The sequence below is a fragment of the Rhamphochromis sp. 'chilingali' genome (genome assembly GCF_963969265.1).
Source record: "Rhamphochromis sp. 'chilingali' genome assembly, chromosome: 2".
Classification (NCBI taxonomy): domain Eukaryota; kingdom Metazoa; phylum Chordata; class Actinopteri; order Cichliformes; family Cichlidae; genus Rhamphochromis; species Rhamphochromis sp. 'chilingali'.
The window spans coordinates 68,980,664-69,005,574 of record NC_137930.1 but is presented as its reverse complement, the minus strand read 5'-3'; the positions used below and the strand labels follow the sequence as shown (position 1 = coordinate 69,005,574).

Here is a 24,911-nt window from a genome sequence, read left to right as displayed (position 1 = left end):
AATATGTTTCATTGAAATTCATAATTGAATGAAAGCTGAATATGTGCAAAATGATGCTTGTTATGTGGTCCAGGACAGCAGATGCTGATTATCAAACAATGTGTGTTTAACCCAATGATTCATCAGTACTTTCATTAAATATTTTAAGAATGTTAAAGCATAAGATTCAACATTCTTAACACTACAGCTGTCAGTCACTTTACACACCATCATCATCATCATCATCATCATCAGCCGTCCATGTTCACCCTGCTCAATCCAAAATCAGTAGCTGTTCCTTTCTGCTCTGGCCTCTGTTGTGCTTCAGAGTTTTTTTTTCTTTTTCTTTTTTAAATCTGCTGAATCTTGTTTTGCTTTTACTCCAACCCCCGGTTGAAATAGGGTTGCTATTTCTTGATGCATGCTCAGTCATCCAGGTAAGTAAATCTCCAAAGGTTGATTCTGTTCATCTGGACGTAGCGTTTTGTGGGAGAAACGTTTCATCCCTCATCCAAGTGACGTCTTCAGTCTCAGCTGACTGCTGGTTTCAATCTTATAAACAGGACATTTGCATAATGACTGAAACCAGCCCACTGAAGGGACAATAGGCTGGGAGGTCAGTTCCTTAATCTTAATTATGCAAATTCTCATGACCATTGACCAAAACCCACTGATCAAAGACCACTGATCAATGGCCATGAGTACCTACCCTGGAACACCACCAAGTCATTGGTTCAGATATGTGGATGACACCTGGGTGAAAATCAAATCTCAGGACGTTCCACATTTCACGGATCACATTAACTCATCAAATTCACCAGGGAGGATATGAAAAGTGGCAGGTTAGCCTTCTTAGACTGTGAGATTTCCATCAGTAATGGGGGACATCTAAAAGCTGACGTGTACCGTAAACCTGCACATACGGATCAGTATTTAAGGTTTGACTCTCATCATCCACTGGAGCACAAACTGGGCGTCATCAGGACGCTACAACACAGAGCGAACACCATCCCCACTGACACAGCAGCCAGGGAAGCAGAAGAACATCAAGAAGGCCCTGAGTAAATGTGGTTATCCCCACAAAGCTGGGAAGGCTCCTAAAGAAAGCTCCAGCCGATCCAGGAGAGAAGAACAACCGCTGCCTAAGTGAAAACCTGTAGTGATCCCGTACGTGTCAGGAGTATCGGAGCAGCTGAGACGCATTTTTTCTAAACATCAGGTCTCTGTGGCTTTTAAACCCCAAAACACGCTGCGGCAAAAACTGGTCCACCCCAAGGATCGGGTCCCCGACACAAACAGAGTAACATAGTGTACGCTGTTAAGTGCAGGAGGAGTGCCAGGATTTATACATCGAGGAAACCAAACAACCTCTGGCTACAACACAGAAGAGCCACCTGCAGTCTATTCACACCTACAGGCCAGTGGACACTCTTTCAATGATGAGGATGTAACATCCTGGACAGGGAGGAACGCTGGTTTGAGGGCGGAGTCAAGGTGGCCATTTACGTGAAAAGGGAAAGACCATCTCTGAATCGAGGAGGGGGCCTAAGGGTACATCTGTCACCATCTTACAATGCTGTGATTGCAGCCATTCCCCAACTCTCTGTGAATGGTGCTCATGGTTATTGATCAGTGGTCATGAGAATTTGCATAATTAAGATTAAGGAACTGACCTCACAGCCCATTGTTCCTCAGTGGGCTGGTTTCAGTCATTATGCAAATGTACGGTTATAAGGTTGAAACCTGCAGTCAGCTGAGACTGAAGACGTCACCTCATGATGACGAAACGTTTCTCCCACTGGAAACGTCCAGATGCACAGAATCAACTTTTGAGGAGGGTTGTTTGTTTGTTCATAAGACATTCATTTGGTTTAATTTGACTCAATAAAATGTACAATAAATTGTTTTTGCTCTTTCTGATACAAACAATTTTTGGCTGCCCCCTTATTCACCAATCTTTGGCATGTCTGCATGTTTTATGTGGAAGATGTTTTTACGTGAGACGTCCTTTCTGATACAATCCCAGAGGGACTCGTTCCTCCTCCAGTAACCGAACTGGGAATCTGTCACTCGTCCAACGTGTTAATCGCTAAAAATAACATAAATAAAGGTTTGAAAGATGACAAAATAAGATCAATAAGTCACCAGAACACAACTTTTCTTTTCTCTCTTTCTTATTTTGTTACAATTTTGGAAAGCATCATTTTATTTCCTGCTACACAGAGGTGTGGCCAGTGTTGACAGATCCATGTACTTGACAGCCAGAGTCCTCTTTTTTTAGCATTGCCTGCAGGCATTATATTTTGAAAAGGTTCACTTTTATATTGATATATTGCATTATACAACATTGTTATTATTATATGATGGTTACAGCCATGAGAGAATCTACTGCCACAGTAAGGACACTGACACCTGATGTATATATTGTATCAATCATAGCTGATATTTTTGTTACATTCTTACTCATAATGTTACATTTTGTAACATTATGAGTAAGAATGTAACATCATTCTACTTTTCAAAGAGGTTCACATATGCTGTAAATATTCTGTAAAATGGATCCAAAAGCAGAATAAGGAACCAACACACACCGACAGGAAGTGGGAATGAAATGAAACCATTTAAAGTGTAAATGTTGATAAGATGGCGATCGTTCCCTCCCCCGCCTCTGCTCAGCCGCCCTGTCTTTGTTGCTACCTGACGGCTCTCTCCACACGCCTGGTCACTCTCCTCCTCTCTCTGTGAACCCGGTGAACCCGCCTCTTCCTCACAGATGCTGTCACAGCAGTGAGGACCAAAGGCTTCTCTCTCTCTTTCTCTTTTTCTTTGCGGTATGTGTGAACAAACATCTCTTTGCCCGCTGCTCACAGTTTTCCTGCGGTGTCTGTCTGCAGTGACGGATTCTCTGTCATCGGTGAGAGGATGATGCTTTATGTCAGGAGAACCTGCAGCAGAGCATAAACACAAACACTGGCCACAAAGTGAGAGTGCTGCATATGCAGGATTACTCCTCTGTGTTATCACTATACAGCTCCAAGTGTGTGTTTTCACCGCAGAGGTGTACATGCATGATTACATTGTCAACACAGAAGTGAAATCAGGCTCTTGTGAAGATGCAAACACTTTGGAGAGCACTCATCGATGCTAATAGAAGATGAATGAAGGAATGTCATTTTCTGTTGAGAGCACGTGTGCGCAGATCAAGAGTTGGTTTGGAAAATAACTGAATATGGTGCAACGCAAGCAGAGGTTAAAATAATCTGTCCGTTGTATTTTTCTCCTGAAATATGTCAGCTCACTTCATGACCTCCGTCCCAAGGGGGTGGAACTGAGGGAGGACAGGAAGCAACATGTTTGTGTGTCTCTTATCACGCGTGAAGCATGAGTGTGTATCTGTGTATGCACTCATCGCTCCAGCTTTTCCATTTTCCACACCTTAATGATCCCATCCACGTGTTTTTGAAGATTTATAAAAATTTGCTGTATTTTACATATATAAAAGCAGCATTCACAGGAGCTTAAACAACAACTCCTTTTTCTATGATATAACATATATATCATCTGTTAATATTTGTTGATTATATTGTAGCTAACAAGAATGTTGTCAGATGATGCAGGAACCAAAATGAAACGACTGGCTGTGCATGTTTCTGGAGTAGTGAAAAATCGCCTGAGATCATCATTTGACTCCCTGCGTGACTTCAGCAGGATCAGACTAACTGCTGCTTGGAAACCCAGCTACAAACAGCGAGAGCTTATTAAAACGCTATTAAGAGTTCATCAGCCCATCACATACTGCATGTGTCACAGTGAGCATCGCCGATACAGCGGTAAAATATGTAACCCCTAGATTTGGTCTAAGCACTTTAAATAGTATTTGTAACATGGCTTTGACTTCAGGGCAGTGTTTCCTCACTGCTATGTGAGCTACAGCCGAGGTGTTTGGAAAGTCCTGTAGCATTAAAAACATCATCAAATAAAACATATTCTGTCCATCAGTCCCCGGTCATCTGTGATATAAAGGTGACACTAACAATTTAGTTCTCACTTCTGTTGAATGTAATATAATGATTCCTTGCCTATTACTTTTTAAACTACTCCTTAAAGTTCAATCAGTTTTTAATGTATAATTTAATGTCACATCTATTTGGTTTAATTAATAAGTGAACCAAACGGCTGTGTGGCATTACCTGCAAACACTTTGCTTGAAGCTGACGGTTAAAGTAGGCCTATTATACAGGGTGGGCCATTTATATGGATACACCGTAATAACATGGGAATGGTTGGTGATATTAAAGTCCTGTTTGTGGCACATTAGTATATGTGAGGGGGCAAACTCCTCCAGATGGGTGGTGACCATGGTGGCCATTTAGAAGTCGGCCATCTTGGATACAACTTTTGTTTTTTCAATAGGAAGAGGGCCATGTGACACATCAAACTTATTGGTAATGTCACGAGAAAAACAATGGTGTGCTTGGTTTCAACGTAACTTTATTCTTTCACGAGTTATTTACAAGTTTCTCTTTGTTCACATATACTAATGTGCCACAAACAGGACTTTAATATCACCAATCATTCCCATGTTATTATGGTGTATCCATATAAATGGCCCACCCTGTACTATGAGTTCCTGTTATTGAGTACTGTGCAAATGTTTCAGGCCTCATTTCTTCATATGTCGCTTCAAAGGACCCAGGCTTAAAGTTGTGTCGAGCAACTGTTCTCCAGGCTTTCTGAAGGTCTGTCAAAGTTTGTCTTTGGACATTAGCTGCTATTTCTCCCATTGCCACTCCAGTCCATTTCCAGAGGAACGTTTGTTTTTCCTTTGTGAAGCCATTTAACGCTGACCTATGGATCATTCAAGCCATGCAGCTAACTTATGACTTAGCTAACTAATGACTTAGCCAAGAACCAGTTTTAAACTGTCTTTGTTACTTGCAGCCTAGCACAAAAACACAGATTTTTCTCCTCATTGGTTTAGTCAAATGCCAAAAATAACACAGTTTGACAGCCACAAAATAGCATTTGTGCACCGAACAGGAGATCTCCAAAGAGCTGAAAACTTGGCATATGTTGGCATGAGATCAGCGCGTCCTTAAAAAATGAGGAAACTAGAAAAATGGACAAAAGATTATCTGAAAGTCACGTCATCAAGAAACGACCTGAGAGATGCATCTTCAGTTAATCCAGCTACTGTTCACTGAAGCCTCATCAGAAATGGTCTCAGTGGAGGGGTGGCTGTCAAGAAGGCATTCTTAGGGAAGGGAAGCACAGTCAGACTCTGATCAACTATGTAATACCATATGGAAAGTATCTGACTGGCAGCAGTTTGTTTATTCCACTCATGGCCAATGTCACGAGAGCACAGACGGACAGAACAATCCAACAATATAAATCACGGATCGGCCGGACATTACTGAAGCAGCTAGCAACCAAAGAGGAGACTGGAGAACTCTTACTGAACAGGCTTTGCACACATTTCAATAGATTTCTGCATGTATTTGAAATTTTCCTCAAAATTGGAAAATGTAGACTAGAGATGCTTTATATTGTTACAGTGGAATATGTCTGTGAAGGTTCTCAGTCATCCAGGTCATCGTAGTCAAAGGAGCTTGCAAAGAAAAGCGTCTGGACTTCTTTAAGTTGCTTGAAGACGTTTCACCTCTCATCCGAGAAGCTTCTTCAGTTCTAAGGTCAAATGGTGGAGAGTCCCAGATATAAACCTAGTGGGAGTTTCCCCCCACAGAGGGACAAAAGGACCCCCTGATGATCCTCTAATCACCTGAGCCAAGGTGTGAAACTGGGTGTGGGTCCCAATCAGCCAGAGTTTCAGGTGAGCTCACTGTGAAACCTGGCCCCACCTTATCATGCGAATTCCTGAGATCAGATGGTCCAGGATGTGAGTGGGCGTTAAGGTGTCTGGGAAGGGATCTCAAAACTGGATTATAGATGGCAGAGAGTTGGTGTCGTAAACCACCGCCTCTGTTCAAAGAGGAGTGAAAGAAGCCATCTATGTCCACTGTGAGCGACCATCTTTGAACAGAGGCGGGGTTTACGACACCAACTCTCTGCCATCTATAATCCAGTTTTGAGATCCTTCCCAGACACCTTAACGCCCACTCACATCCTGGGCCATCTGATCTCAGGAATTCGCATGATAAGGTGGGGCCAGGTTTCACAATGAACTCACCCGAAACTCTGGCTGATTGGGACCCACACCCAGTTTCACACCTTGGCTCAGGTGATTAGAGGATCATCAGGGGGTCCTTTGTCCCTCTGTGGGGGGTCACTCCCACTAGGTTTATATCTGGGACTCTCCACCATTTGACCTTAGAACTGAAGAAGCTTCTCGGATGAGAGGTGAAACGTCTTCAAGCAACTTAACGAAGTCCAGACGCTTTTCTTTGCAAGCTCCTTTGACTACAGTGGAATATGTTTGAATATGTTGAAGTTGTTCCCACAATGCTGTTCAAACCTTCTCTTTACCAGGAGCAGCCAATCAAAAGGAGGGTGGCTCAAATGGAGGGGAAGTAGATAAAACAGCTTGTTTTACAGAGCGGACGACCCCAGGGTCAGCACTACAGCTCAGTGTTTGCTCAATACTGCGGCTAAATGCAGCAATCCTGGGAAAATTCATGGATCCAACAGAAAGGCACAGCTGTGGAGAGACTGAATGACTCGGAGACAAGAAGAGGTCGGCTTTTGTTTTTTCGTAGTCATGAAAACAGTGGCTTTTTAATGTAAACACTACATTCGATTGGTTTTTCCAGCACGGACATCCCACATGAAATAACAACCATTCACTAAAGAAGAGTAGAGGGAGAGAGAGAGAGAGAGAGAGAGAGAGAGAGAGAAAGCTGCACAGAAAAAAGCATTCACTGGGTAAAGAACAAAACATAAAAAATATGACGGAAACGGGAACAAAATGAGAGGAAAAAATGCTTTCTCATGTCATTATACACGGTTGTTTTCTTTTTTAAAAACTAGAAATCAAGAAGTCAATATAGAGAGATGGACGAGGGCTAACACATGAAGAGATAACAGATCTACTTATTGTGTGTGTGTGTGAGTGCGAGCAAGTGTGCATGTGAGAAACTGTGCTTTTCATTGTAGACCTGGAAGGAGTGGGTTAAACTGAAAAGAGACAGAGAAGAAGAAGAAAAGAGCATGACTTTATACAGCGTAGATGTGTGAACATGCGGCGTCCCTAACTAGCGGACGCAGCGAGAAACGTGCTCTCCCCCAAAAGTGTTTGTTTGTTTTTTTCTTCTGAAATAATAAAAAATAGATATTGTTATAATATTATATTTAATTGTTCTGAGTCAGGCTAAAGTGAGGACACGGATCTAATGCAGGGAAACAGGCAAAACGGTAAAAGGAGAAGGGGCGGGGCACAGTTCAGAGCATTATAACAAGACGGCGGGGTCGGTCTGAGATCTTCACGGATCAGCTCGCTTTGCAAAACATCTTTTACATTTAAAAAAGGGAGATATAGAGAAAGAGATACTCTGTAGCTACAAAGCACGAGAAAAGTTTTTGGAATATTAACAGGATCATTAGGAAGGTCGTTGGCGGTACTGTGGTAATGTTCACTGGGGTCTTTATTATTGTAGTAATCAGAGTACATTTTTGTCCTTTTTCAGCTCACTTTAACACGTCGCTGTACTCTGAACCTTTCTGTTGTCAATCCTTGGAAACTTAAATTGTCACTTTTTTTCGATATATATATATATATATATATATATATATATATATATATATATATATATATATATATATATATATATATATATATATATTTGCCTCTGCCGTGTCCCAGAAACCAACAATCTTCTCAGTTTGTTTGTTTCTGTATTTTTCTGTTTGTTTTTTTACTTTTACTTTTTTTTCTTTTTTTAAAGTTATCTGAGCATTATTTGTGTGTACTTTTTTTTGTCTATAAGTTGTATGAATTAACTGATCTCTTTATACAAAGGCTTGAGTATCACATGCTATCTGGGCTTTAGAGGGAAAAGGAGGAGGACGGGGAGATGGGTTGGCAAAAAAAGGAGCGCCCTTTAACTTTGCAAAAATAAGCCAAAAAAGAAAGAGATGGAAGAAGATGAGAGAAGTAAAGGTGTGGCATGACGAGAGAGAGAGAAAACAGACAGGTGTGTGAAGAAAGGTGATCAATCAATAAATAAATTAATAAATTAATCGACCATTATCAAACCATGGGTGAGTTTTCTTACACGGAGAATGTTAGCAGATCTAGAGGTTATAACAGTGAGAAAGTTTTAATCATAACATTGTGTAGTTGCTTCTATAAGCACAGCTATCTACAGTGCAGTACCTTTGTTACATGGCACTGATAGGACTGTTAGCACATTTCCTATTGGCTCCCACACCCGGCCGTGGCCGACGGTTTGCTAGTGGCTTAGGCCTGGAAACAGGAAGCCTTACATCCTGTCGATGAAAACCACACCTTGAGTAAAACGATCCCCAAAAAAGTGACTGACAACAAAAACAACAACAAAAACCACTTAATGTAAACAAAACACTAACATTAAAATCAGCATCGTCAGTTTTAGCAGGTCTTGAGAGTTTTGGCTGACCCGTCTAGTGCTTCTTAGTACATTTTAACATAATTCTGCAAAAACTGTTATTACATAATCACTACTACAGCAAAAAAGAAGGACAAAGTAACACACACACACACACACACACACACACACACACACACACACACACACACACACACACACACACACACACACACACACACACAGGGGTGTCAGGTGAGGCAAAACGTGAATAAACATCAGTGTACAGACTGATACTTGCAATAAATATACATATGATCAACAAAAACAAGAGTCATAAAAAACGTACAGGTTTGGGTTAACAACAAAAGACAACGTAAAAGAAAGGAAACGGGGAACGGAGGCTTTCATCGACTTTGTTCACAAAGTTTTCAAGGCTGCAGGGTTTCGTGTTTTCTACTAAAACAAATTTGTTTGCTTGGCAGCAAGCTCAAGAACGTCAGGAAGAGTCGGAGCAAGAAGAGAGCAGACAAGAACTAAAAACGGTATATATATATAATATATATATATATGTATGCCTATTTTTTTTAAATTATCCTCATTATTAATATGTACCTAGTTTCATTTTTCTTTCGTTTTTTCTTTAAGTAATCAGCATCGTCATCATCGCCATCATCATTTCCACAGCAGTGTCAAAGGAAGAGGAATGAGGAGGTGGGAGGACAGAGGAAGGGACAGAGGGGGGAGGAAATAACAGGGTCGGTAGGCGTGCTCAGTACAAGCCACACCCTCGGAGGTTGTTGGCGATGATAATATCGGTCACGGCGTCAAACACAACCTGGATGTTCCCTGTATCTGTGGCGCAGGTCATGTGACAGTAGATTTCCTTATTTGGAGAGCGATTCTTACTCTCGAACTGTGCTTGGATGTAAGCTGCTGCATCCTCGTAGGTGTTGGGTCCTGGAGGGAAGCAGATGTGTTACGACACAATTATTAAAACAAAAACTTCAAACAGGAAGTCTCATGAAAAAAGGACTTAACAAGTAGCTTTGGTTAGTTATCTGGATGATGATGATGATTATATATTGTTACAATGTTGCATTCTCTTATAAATACTTTGTTTCCAACTTTTTTCTACTTTTGCGTAGAGTTTAGATCACCCCTGCATGGACTGGTGGCCTGTCCGAGCTGTACAACAGCTGGAGTAACCTCCGCGATGTGAAACTGGGTCAGTGATCAAAAAGTGAACGGGTTTCACCAAAGCCACAGGTGCTGCTGTGGCTTTGGTGAAAGTCAGGGGAGGGACAGCCAGTCACAAGAAAGCAGGTTTTGGGAGGTTGGTCTTATAGAGGTAGGAGCAAAAATGACTTATTACATGTCTGCACCTGCGTAAATGTAAGACAAACAAGTACTAAAAAATATAGAGCTGGAAATGAATAAATTAGCTGTTGCATAATCCTTCATTAGTACCTGTAGGGCTGAGTTCACACAGTCAAATACTCAGTGCTCAGGTGGGTTGTTGTTAGTAGCCTAACTGTGTTACCACCATCTCTGCATTCATCACAAAGTACACAAAATATCTGTGTTTGTATCGAACTCTAAAGCTTGGACTGTGATGCGTATGCTATATACATATATGCTACAGGAAGTTAGCCAGTGGACATTTTTGGCTGTGCAACAGTGGGAAACTCTTTAAACACTTTCTTTATGCTTCACTGATTCTGAAAATCTGCAGGTCAAAGTATTTTCAGTCTGTTGCTAGTTTCAGTTTAGTAAGAAACTTAGATATATTACTGTAAAATAAAACAAATAACTGATTCACATGGACAGCTAGCTTTGAAATCTGCTACACAGCATCCACTTCTAGTGATAGCTGACTCCACACCTTCCTTTGTGCTGCACTGAACGTCACACTTCACAGGAAATCTCACACAACTATTTAAAGCTAACTGTTTTAATGAGCTCAGACTTCAGAGGAAAGCAGCTGCATATCCTGTCGAGCAGTGAGACATTTTTGTTAGCTAATGTCAGCTCAGCAGGTGAAGCGAAGCCGAGACCTGTCGACAGAGTCGGTTTAGATGATGTGATATCTTTAGCTTCGTATGAACTTAGCAGGTAGCAGAGCTGTCATCACCACATAAAAGTCCAAATTAGTAAGTAGAAATACTATTCCTGTAACAGAGGTGGACTAGCAGTGCTAAATGCAGGCTAACTGGTCTGGTTTCCTACACACAGATGATCACATCTGTATCCTATTCATTTGACCTAATTTGAAGCACATTAGCTGTATATCAGATGCAATGATAGTTCTCCTCTAGAAGCAGGGCTGATGTACTGTACCGAGGAGTCGTTATTCAGCAATGATAGTATACATTCTAATAGGTTTGCAGATTTATTGAATCATACTCAGTCCTTCTGCTGGGCAAAGTCAGGACATGTTTGCGTGTGATGTAAAAGATATTTCTCCAAGATCTTTGGCTTGAAAAATATTTGTGGTTGTTAAAGGTTCGTAAAGTCTTCTGTTGGGAAGCTGCGAGAGCATGGGACACAGGAGGAGAGACTGACAGAAGACAGACTTACTGAGGCTGTCAAGCAAGTTAGCCGAACGTAAGTAAAGCATGAGGGACAGGAATGAAAAGGATCCACTTGGAGACCGGAAAGGAGTTTGGAGTAGGCAGGAGGCAGCTCTCACTTATTGCGGCTGACCAAGCACGACTGTCTGCTGCTTCTTATAAGCAGTCTCTTCCTTTTCTCTGTCACCACCTCGTCCGACTCTCACCTCCACACGGAGAAATCTGTAAACTCGGTTCTGCCCGTTACAGGTTCTGGGTCTCTGTGCTCTATTTATCTGACTCTCCTCTGCTCCTTCCCTGCTTTCCTTTTAAACAGTATATCTCTCTTTTCAACCTGAGCCTCTGCAGTTCTTTAAACAGTTCGTTGGCCATCTCTGCTGCAAACTGTAAACAGCAACTTTGATTTAAAGTGCTTCGAATTGTTTACAAGTCTGTGACAGTAAATGTCAGGGCTAGAAGCAGAGCCGATGTACTGTACCGAGCAGTCGTTAATCAGCATCCAGAACCTCGGGGAAGGGCTTTAGAAAGCATTTAATTTCTGGGAATTACACTTAACACAGGACAGATGGTAGTCATTCATACTTTTATATCCCCTCTTCAAAATGTCTCATACAGTATTAGCCTATTTTCGGCTCCGTTACACTGATTTTCATGCAAATTTCCAAATGATTTTGTACGACACAATTTTTAAGATTAAGCTCCTTCAAATGAAGCAATTTGAAATTTGGTGAAACTTGATCTGAGCTTTCAGTTAGCTTAACATAAAGACAGGAAGAACCAACATCACAGGACTATTAAAAGATAACTTTTCAGTAAACTGATTAAACTAAATGAGGAGCTCAATTAGAGGGTTGAGTGGGTTGCAAATATACACCAACATTGTAAAGCGATTCAAAAAGCACATCTTACATCGGATGTGTAGAAATGTGTCAGCTGACGTGGGCTGAGATCACCTGATCTGCTGAGCTCGACTCTGTGGCCTGCCCGAGTTCGTGCTACGCTCTGTTTTTGCAGTTGGCTACGTTCAATGAATGAACTTTAGATGTGTCGTTCTCGTGACTATATTTCATCCTGTAAACACTTTTAATTCAGGAAAACAAATTCCAAACGTTCCTGTTTGAGATTCCTGCCCACCACTGGAATAAACCCAAACTTTTTTCGTACCTGTGTATTCAGGGAAGCAGATGCTGAGCGGAGATTTCTTGATCTTCTCTGCAAACAAATCCTTCTTGTTGAGAAAAAGGATGATGGAGGTGTCGATGAAGAACTTGTTGTTGCAGATGGAGTCAAACAGCATCAAAGACTCATGCATGCGATTCTGCAGCGGGGAGAAGGAGGGGGGGGGGGGGGCAAAATAATGAGGCACGAATAAAGAGGGAAAATGGGATTAGGGGAGATTAGGGGAATGGGTGAAGGAAATAGGAGAGAGTGAGGAAACAGGTGATAGGGAGGACATGGAAAGAAGGCCAAAGTTACACGTTACCCCGACTGAGCATGTCGACACAGTCATAGACACACATTAAAACTTCATCTGGGCCTCACACTGGAACACCAACAAACTGTGACAGTATTAATTTGGCCTGCCCGGGCAGGACTCGCCCATATTTTCAATAAAAAATTATAGTTCGTGGAGGAAAGCAAAACATATTCTGGAAAACATTTACATTCAAATCTGCTCCAAATGCACGCACACACACACACACACACACACACACACACACACACACACACACACACACACACACACACACACACACACACACACACACACAGGACCAAGAAAAATAATCACCCATATCAAGTTACTCATGTGATGCTTTATTGTCTTTATCTCATGTATAAATACAACATCCAATAAATTATGACAACAGTGAGGGAGTTACAGCAGATGCATTTTATGCACAGTGATGGATAAAATGCAGCATTCACACGCACGCGCAGGCACACGCTCATACAAACTCGCACACGCACAGATAACAGCTTAGTAGATGTGGGCGACTTGTACAGTACAGCGAGTGTTGATTGGTACCAGCATGTTGGTTGAACAGAGACTGGAAGGTTAAAGCACGGTGAGTGCAAGGACGCTGATGTGTACCGGCATAAACTCTGCGTGATGCTATCACGGGTCGTTACGGTCATGTCCCCCCAGCTCTCTGACATCTCTCCCAGCTCAGCAGCCTGAGTGCACATTACATCAGCTGGCACGGTATAGCAGGGACCGAATGTTAAAAGGTTGCAAGCAAAACCCGGTTTCTAAATCCAACGTACAAGTAAGTCAGCAAAAACAGGCCACAGGAGCTCATTTAAACCTAACACGGGAAAGATTTGGCACTTCGGTTTGGCTGCCATTGTGACATTTCAACAGCTTTTTGTGCTGCTGTGGCAATGACATGGCAAAAGGTGCTAACATTTCTTTTGTGACACCACCTGCTGCCCAGAAGTGCACCCACTGCTGTCCCCAACTCTCAAAGCTGAATAGGTCACTGATTGTGTTATCCACACAGCACAACAATGCAAACAAACGACCCACAGATGTGTCCTTCAGCGCAGCCTATAGGAATGAAGTATTTGCCATCAATATGAACTACTTGCTACTTCCTTGTCCTCCTCTTGTCCTCTCAACCTCGCCTACTGTTGCAGTTGTCTTCTGTTACTTGGGATTGGTCCTAAACCACTAATTGTGTTACAGCTCGCCTGATGCAGAAACAACGACGAGGTCTAAAAGGTAATAATGTGAAGGACCGCACGTTTCCCGTCCCGAGCACCTGCTCTGTGTCATGAAGAGACGAGACGGGACTGTAAACACTGTAGCAGAGCGCTTACACTGTTCACCTCCACCAAAAAAGAGGCTTCCACACTTTTAGTTGCGTAACAGACTGGCTTTGGTCTTTTCACCTCTCATCATGTACACCATGACTTCTACTGAACTGTTTATGAAAAAAGACGTTTCTGCTCAATTCAGTAAATTTTCTATTAGCTGCCGTCTTTAGCGTATGTTCAGTAAAATTCAAGTGTTGTGTTCTGTGAATAAATTTAGGCACACACTGATCTGAGATCACTCTAACTAATTTAGTATGTCACTGACAAACAGCACGAATCCCTGTAGGTCCGTGCGGTGCCGCGGGTTAACGTTGGAGGACAAAGCTCCGATGCCGTCCTGTCACCGTCAGCCCGACGGCAGCACAAACTTAACGGTTTCCTTTCTGTGTGTTAATGGCTACCAGGAAGTGCAGCACAAGCAGCACCTTTGCAGAGCAGCAGTCGTCAGCGGCGCGTGGATGTGGAGTGACTAAACAGAAGTGTATCTGTTGCCAGGGGCGGATCTAGAAGGGTGGCATGGGGTGGCAAGTGCCACCCCAGTTTTGCATATGACAGTGTTGTTTATTAAAATAAGACAGCATTAACAGTTTGAGCGTAGTTACAGTCAGCAGTGAATATAAATGCTAAAACTGAAAATATTGCATAGTGTCCCCCCTGCACCAGTAACAAATGGTTCAGCCCATAGCAGGACCGGCTTTTTTCTTGTTTTCAGCAGCAAGCGATGCTCATGATCGTGCCAGAGCACATTTTGAACAACACCATGGGAATTTCAGATTTCACACAGGTGGGTGGATGTTACACTGTGGAAATGGAAGGAAGGTGAGAGTTATTAACCCTCTGTGGTCCACGGACACGCTGCACCTCCAGATCACATGACTGATGTAAGCTGACACAGCAACAAGCTGCAGCCACGCTGAGTCTCTGTTTCAGCCACATTGAAAGTTCAGACTTCAAAGTTTTTAAATTTTAATTACAGGCCAGTAAATCCAGAGTTATGATCATATATATCAGCCACACTTTGTTCTAAATACTGTCGTCACGTTTGTGTGTTTTAAGCGTTTTGTAAGGACAGCACGAAAACAGGAAAGGAAAAAAGCCACCTCTTTCTTATTGGTGGAAAAATGCACCATGTCGACCAATTAAAAAAAATGTCAACATGTGGGATTTGGTTGTTTAGGAAGAGGGAAAAGTTTGGGGAGTGACGGTAACAGGGCGAGCGAGACAGAGCGAGAGAGAGAGAGTTTAGATGTGGCAGATTTGTGACGTGTGGAGTGTTTACTCAGTGTGTTGTGTTGTTGTTCTGTTGTGTAGTCGTTGTTTTGTTTTGTGTGTCAGTGAGGGCACTAATGAATGTCACAGAGGCACATTTGTAAACACTGTCACAAAGTAGAAAACCAGCGGAGTGATACACCTGCTGTTGTCGGGCCTGCAGGTTTGTCCCTGTGCTCTTCTGTCTTTTGGTCCATTTTTTACTGGCACACATCATTTGTGGAGCATCTTATTGCGACACCTGATTGTTCTCTCATTTTAGTTTTAGTAATATTTTTAAATGGTTGTACAAAATGAAAAAAACAGCAGGTGTATTGTCTGCATTTTTAGATAAATGGTTGTTTATGTTTACAAACTCTCCTTGAATCGCTACCTTATCGTGGTGGAGGGGTTTGTGTGTCACAGGGATCCCAGGGGCTATGTACTTTATGTAACTAAAGTATTTAATTATGTGGGCTACAGACAATAATTAAGTTATAGACTATTTTTATATGAAAAGCGTGCATACTTACTGCATTTGAATCATTATAGCCACATGTAACCACCTGCATATGTGTTTGAAAAAAAAAAGGCTTTGATTTTGCCACCCCATTTGGTTTCTTTGCCACCCTAAGAAAATTTCTCTAGATGCGCCCGTGTCTGTTGCATCAGACGCACAGTTGTGCTCCTACGCGTATCACACAGAGGGAAATCATTTTGGTAAGAGGAGATTTGATTTTATTATGAGTGAAATGTGCGATTGCAATGATATTAACCTCTGCACTGCATAGACGGGGAGGGAAAGGATCGTGTTTGAACTCTGTACGCGATCATTCCTCAGTTTAGGAAAAAAATCCGAATTTATAGAAGAACTTTGATTTTTGGATCGATGGGATTAAGCACCGATTTCAGCCTGTCAACACTAAACGCTTTGTGTTTGGAAGGAACAGAAGCTTCATGCAAAGTGTAGCGAATGAATGAAGCTACTGAGAGTGAAAACTAAGGAGAGACTGACACAGAACGCAGAGATCGTTTTCCTTTCTGTAACAGATCAGTCCGAGGAGACGACGATGAAGCAGTTTTAGCAGTCGTGGCAGCGGCTCGCTGTGTGGCCGTGTGAACCTCTTTGGCTGGAAACTGCAGTATTATTTGGCAACTAAGGTGTTGTGACATTTTGAAGCCCCGTGAGTGTGTTTGTGTGTCTGAGGCCTGTCTGTGCTGAAAGGGTAGATAGGTGCCCTCTGGGTAATTAATCCACAGATGCTGACTCCACCGCAGCACCCATGGGCTGATGTCGTCTCTTACACAACACACACACGTTCATGAGCACGTACACCCACACACACACGCCGTGACCTTTTCTGTACTATCAACAGACACATGTAGGTAACTATATACAATCTGAAAACATGAACACACAAAATACACATCAGTGCACGGCACACAGCATGCAGGCTGAACGACAGCCTCAGGGAGCGCTCCGTTTCTAAATTTGGCACAGATGTGGTCGGATGGGCCGATGATGATGACATCTACCTGTGCTCCAAAAATGGCGGCTCTGAGCAGAAGAGGCACATCTGGTTGTTTGTGCGTGGATGGAAAAGCGGAATAAAGCGAATGCCCTTCTCATAAATAAAGATGACTCTGTTTGGCGGGAAGCGCGCTCGGCTTCGTCGGCTCCATCGCGTCTCACAGACAAACACTTTCTATGTGACGATGTTAACTGTGGCTACACGGAGGAACTAATGACGTAGCTCCAGTACTGCCCTGATCTCTCTGAGCTGGGTCAGAACAGCGCCCGTCACTCCTCTGTTCGCTTTATGATCGATTCCAAACAGACGTCGAGATACGAGGAGAACAGCGTGGATACAATCGTAGTCTGCGTTCACGTCCCAGAGGACGTACACATCAGTCTGTAATCTTTCAAAGCTCACCTCTGGTTTATTAAGGTGGACTGGAGGACAGCAGGCATATTGCACGGTGCAGCCTGACACAGTGGATGCAGTGCCAGTGCCCTTTAAAATCAATACTTGTGCTGAAGCTTTATCTAGGTGGAAAATGTCCGCGGGAGTCGGCACAAGCTTCTGCGACTCTTTGTTTCAATTGATTTTAAGGAGTCCCATGCAAGAAGCGAGATGAGCCTGCAGCCGGGAATGGCGTCTGCAGAGATTAACGATGACAGCGGCGTGGCTCAAGCAACAACGTCCTCTTTATGCGCTCATTTACACTATGAAATTAGATTCAATCAAAAGAGGAATCAGGAGGTTTACTGAAATCTACACGGGCCGAAAACGTTTCCTCTCAGATTAAAAGCACAGCAGTAAGATTTGGTGATATGTTCTCACAGCCCGACTCTTTAGAATGACGTGATTTCACAGCACAAACAAGCCACCAGCAGGTGTGTGTGTCTGCGGTGTCCCTGTGGACCACCCACTAGTGACCAGGGTGCACTCTGTTTTTTACTATGGGAACGTAAAAGTGGCAATCCCATTTAAATAAAACATACCAAATTCATTTTAGATTATTATTTTTATCATTTGCATTTCACAACAGTGTTGCTGTAACTCCCCCCTCAGCTTCTTAGTGGGCACAAATGCTGCTGGGAATTTAACCCCCCAAAACTCTACTACTCTGAAAATATCATACAATTATTTTCATCGACTTAATAGCTCTGAAATTTACACTTAGTACTTGAAATGCCTGCAATAAAGTCAGTTTTGATTAAAGCTTTGAATTAGCTAAACTTGACCCCCACTAAGACTAATCATACGCACGTTTGCGTCGACTTTTGGTATAAATAAGGCACAAATTTATGATACAAAAATATGAATACACAAATTGAAATCAAAGGGAAAAAAGTAAATACATCTAGTAAACGAGTGATTCAGTACACTAGACTGTGGTCGGCTCAGCTGGTCTCTCGTTCTGCTTCTCAGCTTCGGTATTGTGCAAAATATCTGCAGCGAGAACAGATTTTAGACAGAAGGTACGCTTAAAATAACGGTTCTTAATTAGGATTGAAAAAGATAAGATGTCTCAGCCAACCAACCACCAACAACCAACCAGTTAATTCAAACTTGGCCAGTATGAGAAATGAGTACTATGACATCATGAACTCAGCTCAGACCCCACATTTGACCGGCTCTCACATACAAGTCAAACACCCAGCATCCATTGGCCAAAGTTTAACAGCATCATCAGTACAGGCCACACCCTCGGAGGTTATTGGCTATAATGACGTCAGTGACGGCGTCAAAGACGAACTGGATGTTGTTGGTGTCCGTAGCACAGGTCACGTGGGAGTACACTTCTTTCTTGGGTGACTTGTTCTTGCTCTCATATTGAGACTTGATGTATCCCAGTCCCTCTGTGTAAGTATTTAGACCTGAGGAGACACACACACACACACACACACACACACACACACACACACACACACACACACACACACAGTTAGAAAAAGCCCCCCAGTTCAATTCACTTTTATTTACACAGCGCCAAATCACAACAACAGTCGCCTCAAGGTGCTTCATCCTGTAAGGTCGACCTACAATAACACATACAGAGAAAAACCCAACAATCATATGACCCCCTATGAGCAGCACTTTGGTGACAGTGGGGAGGAAAAACTCCCTTTTAACAGGAAGAAACCTCCAACAGAACCAGGCTCAGGGAGGGGCGGGGCCATCTGCTGTGATTGGTTTTGATCTGAACCTTTGTATCCGTGTGCTCCCCTCCATGTTTTCTGAAAACATCTCCTTTGACTCTCAGCACACATTCGGCTGAGGCGTGCTCTGTCGGCTGTTGAGCCAAGCTTCAATAAAAATGATGCACGGGCCGCGTTCTCAGACGAGGTGATTTCAGACAGATAAATGATACGTGATGGAAGCTAATATGTCCTGTTATTGCTGGCGCAGACTGCAACTTCCTGAACATTATTAATGTGTTACAGACTTCAGAATGTGACAGATACGAGGCCCTGAAGCTAAAAATAACGGAGCCGTTATTCGTACCGTGCATTGATCAATTTACCAGCACTGGCAAATCCACTGTGCAGCCTTTTAGCTCAACAGCATTATCAACTGTTCTGCCTTTACGCAAGCATTTGGCAGGTAATGCAGCTTAAATTGGTACAGTGCTTTTAGAATGAGTCAGATCTCACTGATTGGAGCAAATGTTGTTCCAAGTGTCGCTAACATCTATCTGGCTCTCAGCCATTAGCAGCACTGTGGTTCGTCTGTCTGCTTCGGTGGCAACTTCATCAGAACAGGCACAAAGTCTGCAGAGGGGTGAAGAGAGGAGGAGAAGGGGCCGAAAACAAGATTGGAATTCTAATTCTCGCTTTCTCACAGTCCCGCTGGCTCGGCCTCTTGCGTTCCCACCATCTTGCTTTGCCTGTGTTGTTATAAATTTCTCACACTCTTGCTCTCTCCGTCTCTGGCATTGCCCCCCCCCTCCCCGCCTCACATGTTGTCTTGTCTCTTGTTTCCTCTCTCACTGGAGCTCCTCTCGTGCTCCCACTAACACCCCAGCTTTTATTCCCTGTGAGTCTCTTTGTCTGTATTCAACGTTATGTTCGACTTTCATACTTTCTTAGAAATCAGCACAATTGTGACTTCAAAACTGAGAGCTACATATATGAATGGCCAGGTCTGATTCATTTCACTGTATTTTTGCTCTGCGTGAAATCTCGACATGCTTGTTTTTAATGAAAGAGTAACTTCAGCGAATGACAGCTTAAATCATCAACCACATCACCAGCTCTAATATAGGTGCAGCTGGACTGTGGTGACAAAAGAATGGACTTTTACACCATAATGCAGTTATGAAAGGGAAGTCACTTTTAGTCTGAGCAGCTAATGCTCGCAGCTGTCCACAGATCTCAGGCTCGTTTCAATAAACAGCTGGAGCAGCTGAAGAAGTTTGCCAACGTTTCTGCTCGATTGCTGCTTCGCCTAATTACAAATACGGGTGTGTGTGCGATACTTAATAGCAGCATCTGGTGCTGACAGTTTGAATGTGAAAGTGATTCACCCACAGTTTAAAAAAATAAATGGACAACAAACCTTTTCCCCTGGTCCTGATCGACACAACTATCAAACCCTGGAGGCAGAAATACTGTAGCCAGACTGTATTAACAGACCTCTCTGCATTGAATCATATCTGTTATTAACCTCTGTCTCTCTTCCACAGCATGTCTTTATCCTGTCTTCCTTCTCTCACCCCAACCAATCACAGCAGATGGCCCCGCCCCTCCCTGAGCCTGGTTCTGCCGGAGGTTTCTTCCTGTTAAAAGGGAGTTTTTCCTTCCCACTGTCACCAAAGTGCTGCTCACAGGGGGTCATATGATTGTTGGGTTTTTCTCTGTATGTATTATTGTAGGGTCGACCTTACAGTATAAAGCGCCTTAAGGTGACTGTTGCTGTGATTTGGCGCTGTGTAAATAAAGTTGAATAGTAAACATATTTTTCCATTCCAGTGTTGACGAATGCTGTAAAGAGCCACCAAGCAACATCTAGCTGGGAACTAATGCTTCTTAAAGCCTGCAGCTCTGATGTCAAGCAGGAACACTGCTGTAGCTGCTGATGTAGTTATCTGAATGCGTACTGCATTTGTAGTATTGACTGTACCTGGCAGTGTAACCTGTGGCCTAAGCAGGAGAGGGCAGATTATGACTGAGGCCAGGCTCCACTCTTACAAGTGTGTACTGTCAATATATAGAAAGCACCATATAAAGAGTTCAAATATCGCCACATATTTGATATCTGACCTCCTTTAAAGTCGAGAGATTGATCCGAAGGTCAAAGTTTAGCTATTTAAAACATTGTTTCCTGCTGTGTAAGCAATGATGTAACCTCTGACCTTTTCTTCAAGGTCAAATTTCCATAAAATGTGTCTCATCTTTGAACCTTTTGTTTGTATCGTAACATTTAGGGAATGATGTCGGCATATGGATTTTCTAAATATCACGTTATAGTTTGCGTTCAAATATCTCGTCACCTTTGACCTCTGATCTCACTGTTCCACTTCACAGCTGCCTTTCCTTTACTGCACTGCAAACTTTTTAAACAAAAATAAAATGAATACATAGAAAAGAACGATTCCCTTAAAAGTAAATCCTCGGTGCAGGTTTGGACTCTCGGAGGGGTTCTAGTTCTCGTTTTAGAACCCACGTTTGGCTTTTCTTAACATAAGTACACTTCATGAGATGTCACAGTGCAGGGTTGTATGTACCAGTGTACTCAGGGAAGCAGATGGACAGCGGTGACTTGCTGATCTTGCTTTCAAAGAGGTCCTTCTTGTTCAGGAAGAGGATGATGGAGGTTTCCTGAAACCACTTGTTGTTACAGATGGAATCGAACAGCTTGAGAGACTCGTGCATGCGGTTCTGCAGGAGAGACATTAGCACGAGTTAACGGGGCTGTTAAACCTCTAACCACTAACACACTGTAAAAGCACATAACGGAAACGCGGGCATATAGTATTCACCTACATGCATACACAAAGCGAAATTAAGGACACCCATATCACATGCACACAATCTTAACACAAAGAGGAATTAAAATTGAATCTAAGAACAGAAGTCCTAGAAGTTCCTCTTGGAAAGTGACACGTATATCTGGGTATGTGTATTTGTATCAGCGTATCAGTAATCAACATTATTAGTAATCTAAATAGCAAAGCCATGCTCTTTTAGCCAGTTAGCTTCTATTACACTGAGCAACTAAGCACAAGCACCCACTCTGGGCCCTGCAGAGTGAGGCTTTCAGGAGGAGGAGGTGACTGCACGGGCTGGCAGCATGTATTTGAGGAAAAAGCTGCAGTGACAGTTTGTGGAGGTAATGAAGTGTAAAGGCAGAGAGGAGGAGGAAGAGGAGGCTCAAGTTATTACTGCACTTTGAAACTAAAAGCTTTGCAAGTGTTTTCTGACTATATTTATCTTCTCGGCCAAACAGGAACAATGCATGTGCTTCATAAATGAATAATTAGTATCCACTGTTTGGTTGGCTACTAAAATAAGTAGAAGATGAAACAAAACTGAGGCCTGGATTATTTGTTCATAACAAACCCGTTCATGCTACAGTGAAATTGATTCAGAGACAGAGTTGAAAGCAGTTTCTCTCCAGTTTGATTTCTTTCCTGCTTAGATCAGGACAGGGGAGCAAAAGCAGCTGATTGGATTAGGGAAAAACAGATCTATAGAAAATTAGGAAATTAAGAAGAGCTTTAAAAAGTTACCAGGAAGAAAGAGAGAGGAGAAAGCCAGACAACATTTTTGGATTGAGCGGCTCACAGACACAAAGAGGCGCTGCTTTCAACTCTCAGAGTGTGCGTACACCTATCGGGGTGGTTTCATACCTGTCTGTGGGTGGAGCTTCTGTAGAAGATCTGACTGCTGATTGGTTAGAGAAGACAGTCGATGGCAACAGTGACAGGAGGAGTGGAAGTAGCCAGAGATGCTGCAGGGCGGAGCTTAGAGCAGGAACAGAAAATGCAAGGGACCCCGTCGCCCCAACCCAAGTCCCACTTCCTTTTTAACCCCCCGTCCTCTATCCCACATACACACACATGCATCCCAAGTGCTAAAAGGAAAGTGTTTAGGCAGGAAGACAGTATCCACATACAGCAGTCGTGTCGTCAAAGGGTGGGGGGATACGCCTGTGTTCGTTAGAGCGCTCCAACAGAAATGAGGAGGTGACACAGAAAAAACACAATGCCAGAGCTGCTGGAGTAGACGCAATAGAACAACAAAGCAACAGCACTGAGTGTAGCGTGAGCCGTGTCGATGTCTCTCTAACACACTGATGCTTTTTAAAAGGTCAGAAAGCCGGCGAGCGGCTCTTTCAGCTCTTCTCTGTTCTCCGAAACAGCCCACGAATAAATCTCGGCTATAAGAAGTTTTCCTGTTCTACCAAAGGCAGCATATCTGCAAGTGCTGAAAGGCTTTAAGAAACATTCACTCAAGCAGTATCTTTGAAGCTGTAACTCACACGTGTCATCTCTTGTTTAAACAGAAGTGTTATAAATGTCATGTGTGTGGGTGATTATGGGATGTATAATGTCAAGGAGTTCATAACAGTGAAATGTGAATGAACCTATTTTGTTTTTTGCCACCATTATTTATTAATACATAATAATAATAATACTGATAATAACAACACATTGATATAATGTAACAGTTTCTTCCCAAAAGCCACCCTGAGCTCACACGTGACGACACAGCTCCACCCCCCAATCCAAGGACTTCCCTCTGTACATAAACTACCGTCAATACTGTGCAATAACCCACACTGTAAATATATAACACTTTTATTTGTATATTTGCACACTAACTGTGGATCTCACTGTACATGTGTATAGTGACATTAAAAGACTGAGTCGTGTGACTTTGGCGATCTCTAGTATTCTGGGAGTTCTTGGGAAAACTATTTCAAACGTCATTAAACACAGTTAAATGCAGGCACGGAGCATGTCGTCATGCAGCATGAAACAGCCTTCGAACCAAGTCAGCAGACAGAGCAGTGAGGGCTGCAGACGCACGATCTGGGTCTGATAGGGAAAAGAAAAATCTCCCGTCCAGCAAGGATCAGTATAATGGGAAATATTGCCATGCTAATTAAATCCACAGCCTATCAGCGACTTTGATGAACTGCCCAGAAGGGATATGCAGTATGTATCACTCCCATTACTGCCGGGTCGGGGGGGGGGGGGGGGGGGGGGGGGGGGGTATCTTTACCATTCGACTGTGTAACATCCTCACTGTGCGCATATGGACGCATCTGCTAGTAAAACTGGCAGAGGATGCAGCAGCTCGTTGAAAACTGTTTGGTTCAACAATATTAGTGTTGATTTGAGAATTACGTCAGTCAGATTGCAAAAACAAAAACACTCCAGCTCGTGTTGTCTGAACATATGAGCGTGTTTACTGCTGGATGCCTGGATCTGTCTTGTTGTGTCTTGGGATTTTCAGCTGTCACATCACGTCTCTCGTTCATGACCTTAGCAATACTGTAAATTTCTGTCAAGCGATCATTAAGTACGACACTTTTGATTGAAACTCCTGTGGCACTGGTGCAGAGGTAACAGAGGCAGCCTTTCACGCTCTTTCACGGTTTCTACGTCAACAAATCAGAATCACTAGCTCGTCGTTGAAAAAGGTCCAGGCTGTTTCTTTCGGTGGGATTTTGCTTCTTCCACACAGGTTTGTAAAGACAAATGCACGACTGTGAAACAGCAAGCTCAAAGCTACGCCTGTTTACAACTGCACCGCTATTTATATGGAGGCACAGAAACAACAGATTTTAAATGCAAGCGGCAAAAACAGGACGAAGCTATTTGTGAGCACATTTTGTGGTGGATATTTCCTCTCCTCCAGCGCCCGTCTTCTGGTGCTCCCAGCTCAGAGGGAAGCTTGATGACAGCTGCATAAATAGATGAGCACCTGAACACATTTCGACTTCCTGGAATTCTCCCAGGATTCACTCTATGCTTATAAATAGCAGCGAGTGCTGTGCATTCAAATCAGCTTATTTGTTTTAGGTTACGCGATATAATCGTTAGGGATCCTCTGTGGTTAATGTCACCGCTTCTTTCTTCTCTGCAGTGACGACACTTCACCCGTCCCGGACTCTACAGCCGCCGTGTTGAATCATGTGGAACATTCGCTGTGTCCAAGTTAGAAATTTGTTTATTGTGCGTTGCAGGGAAGAATAATTTGCATGGAGAAAAATAACTCGCATGTACCTTTGCATTCAGTTACAACCTTTGT

The 24,911-nt window shown here is 42.9% G+C and overlaps 1 protein-coding gene across 2 annotated transcripts in view; it reads right to left on the bottom strand.

The window, feature by feature from the left end:
* Positions 1 to 6,687: 6,687 nt before the first annotated feature.
* LOC308392369 (guanine nucleotide-binding protein G(o) subunit alpha) overlaps positions 6,688 to 24,911 on the bottom strand; it is a 112,723-nt gene continuing 94,499 nt past the window's right edge. Inside the window, exons 7-8 of one of the 2 annotated variants that reach the window (XM_080875359.1) lie at positions 12,239 to 12,392; positions 6,688 to 9,461 (exon numbers count right to left, since the gene is read on the bottom strand). In XM_080875359.1, the coding sequence (XP_080731485.1) occupies positions 9,274 to 9,461; positions 12,239 to 12,392 (342 nt within the window). In that variant the 3' untranslated portion in view covers positions 6,688 to 9,273. The other variant, XM_080875360.1, reaches the window with a different exon arrangement.